Source organism: Muscardinus avellanarius (genome assembly GCF_963383645.1).
Source record: "Muscardinus avellanarius genome assembly, chromosome: 12".
NCBI lineage: Eukaryota > Metazoa > Chordata > Mammalia > Rodentia > Gliridae > Muscardinus > Muscardinus avellanarius.
In genome coordinates this window covers 50,445,484-50,452,681 of record NC_137798.1, presented here as the reverse complement: position 1 = coordinate 50,452,681, position 7,198 = coordinate 50,445,484, and the positions used below count along the sequence as shown (strand labels likewise).

The window sequence follows — 7,198 nt, the reverse complement described above, 5'->3', positions numbered from 1 at the left end:
TCGCCTGTCTCAGCCTCCCAAATGCTGGGATTACTAACATGCAACAGCCCAGCTTCATTAGGTCTCTTTGAATGCTACATACATTGTATGTATATTGTCTACTAAGCTCCCCACACACACACACACATTACTGGCCTGTTAACTTAGAATTCTGTCCCTCTAACTTTACCTCCCAGTTTGGGTTAATGTGCTCTAGCATTTATTAGCCATAATTCTTACTGTTATTACTGCTACCACTGCAGTTAGATTCTAGAAGAGTTTTCCATGTCTTTGAGGAGAAGTAACATTCAGTATCATATAACAATAACAGTTTAGAATGGACTGTAAATGTTTATAGTCAGCCCTTTCACACAATGATTTTGCAATTCCGCTAGTCTTTATGTCAAATAGAGAGCATTTTCCCTGGTACATCAGTATTTCTCAGTTTTCAGAATAGATTTTCCAAAAAGGAATTAGCCATTAATGAAAACAGAAGCATAACGTTTAAGAATTCACCTTCTCCAAACTGAAAAGGATGCAATTTTGAAAGAATTAATGTCTTATTAATGACTCCCATCTATTAGGTCAAGTCTGCTTGCCTTTCAGGATATTTTCTTTCCTCAACTTGAAGAATTCCAGTTATTTTTTTTTAAAGAGGGATTGTTTGTTTGTTTGTTTGTTTATTTATTTATTTATTTATTTATTTATTTATTTATTTATTTTGGTGGTACTGGGGTTCCTGGAAACCCTTCTACCTCCGGGCTACACTCCCAGACCTATTTTATATTTTTATTTGGAAACAGGGTCTCTTAAGCCAGGGAGGCTGGCTTCGAATCAGTGTGATTCTCCCAAGCAGGAGGCTTACAAGCATGTACCCGGCTAGATGTCATTTTTAATGTAATACTAGATTTGATCTTCAAGACTTGATGTTCAAGTAAATTTCAAAAACAGATATTAAAAATTAAATTATTAGACCTATTAGACCTATTTTTTTTTTTTTTTTTTGGTGGTACTGGGGTTCCTGGAAGCCCTTCTACCTCCGGGATACATTCCCAGACCTATTTATTAATTTTTATATACATATGTGTGTGTGTGTGTATATATATATATATATATATATATATTTTTTTTTTTTTTTTTTTTTTTTTTTTAAACAGGGTCTTTTAAGCCAGTGCAGCTGGCTTCGAACCTGCGTGATCCTCCTGTCACCACCTCCCAAGCACGGGGATTACAGGCATGCGCCACCACGCCCGGCATTGAATGCTCCTTTTTTGTAAAGAAATAAATTTAAAAACCAAAGTGCTCATCTGTTGAAAAATAATAGAATTAAGACTAACAAAAGAATAAAATCCTAATCTGATTTGTGAGCTGTGTGACTTATCCAGTGTTATTATGAACCAATTAAGTTTTTAATTAATATAATATTATGGAAAGCAAACTAAAGTTTTCCTGCTAGTTTATTATTTATAAATAATTCTGTTTATTTATTTTCAAATAAACCAAAGAATAATAAAAACTGACTTCCTACTGAACTACAGGTTTCTTTGGGCCCTTGCTGAAGTTCTATCCTGAAAATTGTGCTTGATTGAATCTTCTAAGAGGAATTTTGTTGCTGCTGCCTTATCAAGATGATTGTTACACCTTTGAAACTTCCAGGAATTCACTTGTCTTCAGAGACATCTTCTCAAAAAAGAAATATGCCCATGGATGCAATCTTTTTTGAGAATATTCCTTCAGATACACTTACTCCTATAAAAGATTTGGTGAAATATCAGAATTCCTCTTTAAAACCGAATGGCCATAAAAAGAATAATTTCCTAGAAGTGACTTCTAACAAAAATATATTACAATCCACCATGCTAACAGAGGCTGTTACCTCTAACAGTTATCTTGATATCAGTGCTATAAAGCCCAACAAGTACAGATTAAAAGATAAAGAAAACTACGAATCACCAGGAAAAATATTTCAAAGAATGAAGGAAAAAGTGTTGCGTAATAATCAAGAGCAAGCATCAAGAAGCAATAGTTTGTTGGAACCACCAAAAAGTGAAAATAAAAAAGTCTTCACTTCTAACAGAAAGGAGAAAAGAGTATCACAACATACCTACCTCTGTGAAGAAAAGGAAAACAACAAACCATTGCAATCAGACAGCAGTTCAATAAGAGGTCAGTTTTATTATGTTGGCTAAAAAGCCATAATGTCCCAAGTTGTTTAATGTGTCAGGCACTGTTTTTTAAGTGCTTGGGATACAGCAATGAGCAAATTGCACACAAATCTCTGCCTCTGTGCACAGAGTTCACTTTAGATGAATTTAAAAAGTAAATTTTATAGAATAGAAGAGGAATGGCAGGAAGAAGAAAGGAAAACAGTAAGGATGATGGGGAGAGTTGGAGGGTATTGTGATTTTCAGTGGAGTTGTCAGGGTGAGCATCATTGAGAAGAAGGTATTCGAGTCCCCAAAATTGAGGGAGGAGAAAGAGATGGGTTTCTTGGGACATGGAGGATGATCCAGACAGGTAATAGCTGGTACAAATACCCTGAAATAGCAACATGCCTGTCGACTTCAGGGATGAGCTATGAGGTTAGTGCATCATTGAATGACTAGAGAGCTGAAGAGGAATAAATAGGAGAGGGTCAGATAATGTACAAGTAAATGTAAGAGCTTGGCATCTATGAGAAAAATAAGGAGCCACTGGAGGACTTTGAGCACAGAAATGACAAGATTTGTGTTGCTTTTGAAGTATTACTCTGACTATTGATTTGAAATAGACTATAACAATGCATGTGACAGATTGTCTTGGCTCGGTCCAGGTGATAACTGCTTGAATTAAGAAGTGGTTGGATGCTGGATGTGTTTCAAAGGAACAGTCAATAGGATTGGCTCATAGATATGTATGGAATATAAGAAAGTGATACATAAAGGATAACTCCCAGCTAATTTTTTGGCTTTGACCTGACTGGAAAGACGATTAAACTGAGCTGAGGCAGAAAGAGAAGGAGAAAGATGAAGGAGAAATGCTATGAGGGGGCTCATTAAGGTTTTTGTGATGTTAATTTGATACGTCAGTTAGAAATCTAAGTATAGATGACAATTAGGCTGTTGAAAAAACTTAGTTGAAGTATAGGGAAGTGATACAAGGCAGAGAAATACATATGGGGGTTATTAGCACCTAATAGATTTAAAGCATGAAGTTAGATGAGATCATCAAGAAGTAAGTGTAGCCGGGCATGTGGCTCATGCTTATAATTGTAATATTTGGGAAGCTGAGACAGGAGGATCTCAGGTTCGAGGCTAGTCTCCGCAACTTAGTGGGACCCCATTTTAAAATAAAAAGGACTGAGGTGTAGCTTGGAGATGAAATGTCCCTGGGTTCAATTGTCAGTGCCAGGAAAAAAAAAAAAAAAAAAGTAGTACAGAAAGAGAAAATGATCAAGGGCTGAGTCCTGGGGGCATTCCAACATTTAAAAGTTAGAATAAAGAAGCCAGGCATGATGATGCTCACTTGTAATCCCAATACTTGGGAGGCTGAGATAGGAGGATTGTAGGTTCATGGCCAGCCTCAGCTACTTGGTGAGGCCCCCCACAATTTAGTGAGAACCTGTTTCAAAATAAAGAATAAAGGGTCAGGCTGGTGGCACACGCTTGTAGTCCCAGTACTTGGGAGGCTGAGACAGGAGGATTGCACAGGTTCTCGGCCAACCTCAGCTACTTAGTGAGGCCCTGTTTCAAAATAAAAAGAGGTAGAATGGCCCTGGGTTCCATCCCCAGTTCTGCAGTAAATAAATGTTAAAGAATGAGAAGATGATCAGGAAGAAGAAAAAACCAGGAGACTGATGCCCAAGAAGCCAAGAGAACAAAATGCTTTAAAGAGGAGGGAGTCATCAACTATGTCTGATTCTGCTAATAGGTCAAGTAGACTAAGATTTGATCCACGGATTTAGCAATGTGGAGGTCCTGAGTGACTTCAGTGAGGGCAATTTGGTGGAATGATAGGAGGAAAAACATGCTTCAAGAGAGTTCAAGAGAGTACACGATGAGAGAAACTGGCATTGGTAACCATAGGCAGGTATTTCTGAGGGACTCAAATAATGAGGATGATGGTTAACAGTTTTGTTTTTTAATAGTCGGTGAAATAACAGCATTTTTGTGTGGTGTTGGAAATAATCCAGTGGGAAGAGATAAACTCACTACTAGTATGAGTTCCTTGAGTAGCTGAAAGGGAATAGAATCTAATGCATAAGTAGATGTTTGGCCTCATCTGGGACAAAGACAAATAGATAAATTGTTTTGAAGAAAGAGAGCAGTTTATATAAATAACAGGCTGATGGGTCATTTTTGTATGAATCACAGATAATCTGAAACAAGAAGTAAGACCATCAGGCAAGAATGAGTATGGGATACAGTATTGAAGTTAGAGGAGGTGGTGGTTTGAATAGTATAGGAGAGGGGAATGGCAAATTTTCTAGGCTTTAGAATTTCTGGGTAATAGTAAAGAGCTACTTGTGATTTGTGGGCATGGATTTAAAGTGGGACCAGTAAATATGGCTATAAGCTTTCCTCTAGCCCTGTTTAACTATGTTAAGTGCTGGTGGAAAATAGGCAGGGAGTTGGATATTCTCTGAGTTTTAATTTTGCCAAATAGGATGACGTATGAAAGAAGGACAGAGGAGTTGAGTGTGAGTTCAGGAAGATACCCCTGATCGGCCATGGCATTTAAGCTGGTCAGTCAGGGAAAAGAAGATCTGTAGGAGATCAGGAAGGTGTAGATCTTATTGGAATAGTCAGTGGATTTGAAGAAGAGCCTGAATTGATAGAAAATAGCCAGAAATTGGGGCACTTGAAATTGAGATTTTGATGAGTCTCAGAAATTGGTAATGAAAGACACCTTACATATATTCCCTTATTTAATCCATTTTGATAAATACTGTGAGTGGGTGTTTTTATTCTTTATTTTGAAATGGTCTCATGAGTTGCAAAGGGCCTTACTAAGTACCTGAGGCTGATCCTCCTGTCTCAGCCATCCAAGTGCTGTGATTACGAGCATGCGTCACCACCACACCCGGCTCCAGCCCTATTTTTTAATTTTTACTTTTAAACAGGGTCTTTTTAGATTGATGAGATTCTCACTGCTTGCTGAGGCTGCCTTCAAACCTGCAATCCTCCTGTCTCAGCCTCTCAGGTACTGGGATTACAGTCATATAGCCACCATAATTAGCAGCTTTTTTTTTTTTTTTTTTTTTTGGTGGGTCTGAGGCTGGAACCCAGGGACTTTCGACCTCTGAGCTACACCCCTTGCCCTATTTTTTTATTCTTTATTTTGAAACAGGGTCTTACTAAGTTGCAGAGGACCTCACTAAGTAGCTGAGGCTGTCTGTGAAGAACGATCCTCCAGTGTCAGCTTCCTGAATGCTGGGATTACAAGTGTGTGCCACCATACCTGGCTTAGGTCAAGATTTTAAAAAGGCAATTAATTTTTGACCGGGTATGGTAGCACATGCCTATAATCCCAGTATCTGGGAGATTAAGACAGGAGGATTACAGGTTCAGAGCCAGCCTTAGTAACTTAGACCTTGTTTCTAAATAAAAAAAATAAAATAAAACTGAGGGTATAGCTTGGAAGTATAATGCCCCTGGCTTAATCACCATCAAAACACACACGCACACACAGAATTAATTTTAAAAGGGTTTTTTGTGTGTGTGTGATACTGGGGATGGAACCCAGGGGCAGTTTACTTCCAAGCTACATCCATCCCCAGCCCTATTTTTTATTCTCTATTTTGAAACAGGGTCTCACTGAGTTGCAAAGGGCCTCACTAAGTAGCTGAGGCTGTCTGCAAACCTGGATCCTCCTGTCTCAGCCTCCCAAATGCTGGAATTACATGTGTGTGCCACCATGCCCTGCTAAAAGGCCGTGGTGTGTGTGTGTGTGTGTGTGTGTGTGTGTGTGTGTGTGTGTGTGTGTGTGTGAGAGACTGGAGATGGAAGCCAGGGGCATTTTACTGCTGAACTATACCTCCGGCCCTATTTTTTTATTCTTTATTTTGAAACAGGGTCTCACTGAGTTGCAAAGGGCCTCACTAAGTACCTGAGGATGTCCGCGTGCTGCGATCCTCCTGTCTCAGCCTCCAGAATGCTGGGATTACAAACGGGCCACCACGCCTGGCTTAAAAGGCATTTTTAAATTATGAGTAAATAATAAAATTCAGCTTTTTTTTTTTTTTTAAGAAGAAATTTCTGTCTCAGCCCAAGAACTTCCTCAGGAACCATCAAATTTCCTTCCTGCCAAACAGATTCACCACCAGCAAGAAAAGAAAGCTCACCTCCACAATTTAACTTATGGTAAACTTCTATTTTGTCTATCTTTAGTTTAATATATTGTTATATCTTCTAGATAATTATTGGCCCTGGACAGAGTCTTGAATTACAAAACCTAGAGACGCTCAGAAAGACTGGACAGGAGGCCAGAGCACTTTTAGCCTGCAGACCTCTTTTTAATATAAACAGTCTTACAATGACTATTATTTTTTTCTTTTAGTTTCAACTTATCCTTCCTTCTGTAAATTTTGTTTTCTTTTCTCAGAACTTCCAATTCTGAACCAAGAACAAGAAAATATTTCGGTTGCAGGAACTTCAAGCAAGGCATTAGCTAGAACTAGATTGACTAAACAAATTCTTCACTCAAAAGAAAATATAACTCAAGCCACTAAATCCAAAAAGGACACATTCGTCGTAGAAGGCATTGATCCCGATTGTGAAAAATTCCAAAACAGTAATGTTGAGACTCTTAATACCAATTGTGTGCCTATTAAAAATGGTAATCAGTTAATGGTTTCTGATAGGGTGATGACAGAAGGGACTTCACAAGAGGAACAAAATGAAAAAACAGTGTCCAGTGAGACTAGTGTTCCAGGTTCTATGGAAGATACATGTAAAATTGTACTTGCAAGTCCAAGATTTCATGCAACACTGCCTTGGAAGTCAAACAGAAATGTTTCAAAACCTTCTCCTCCAGGTGAACCTATTACAAATGAAGTTAAAAAAAATCAGGTAGGAATACTTTTTTTAATTTTTTTACTTTTTTGACACTGGGGATGGAACCCAGGGGCATTCTACCTTCAAGCTACATCCCCAGCCCTATTTTTTATTTTATTTATTTATTTATTTATTTATTTATTTATTTATTTATTTATTTTGTAGGTCTGGGGATGGAACCCAGG

General features: G+C 38.1%; 1 protein-coding gene across 1 annotated transcript in view; it reads left to right on the top strand.

Moving 5' to 3' along the window:
- Positions 1-1,607: 1,607 nt before the first annotated feature.
- The window catches only part of MIS18BP1 (MIS18 binding protein 1), a gene marked incomplete at both ends in the record, with an annotated part of 41,967 nt that continues 36,376 nt past the window's right edge, over positions 1,608-7,198 (top strand). Inside the window, 3 exons of the mRNA XM_080707138.1 lie at positions 1,608-2,133; positions 6,210-6,320; positions 6,562-7,028. Coding sequence (XP_080563264.1) covers positions 1,608-2,133; positions 6,210-6,320; positions 6,562-7,028 — 1,104 coding nt within the window. The remainder of the gene's footprint in view (positions 2,134-6,209; positions 6,321-6,561; positions 7,029-7,198) is intronic.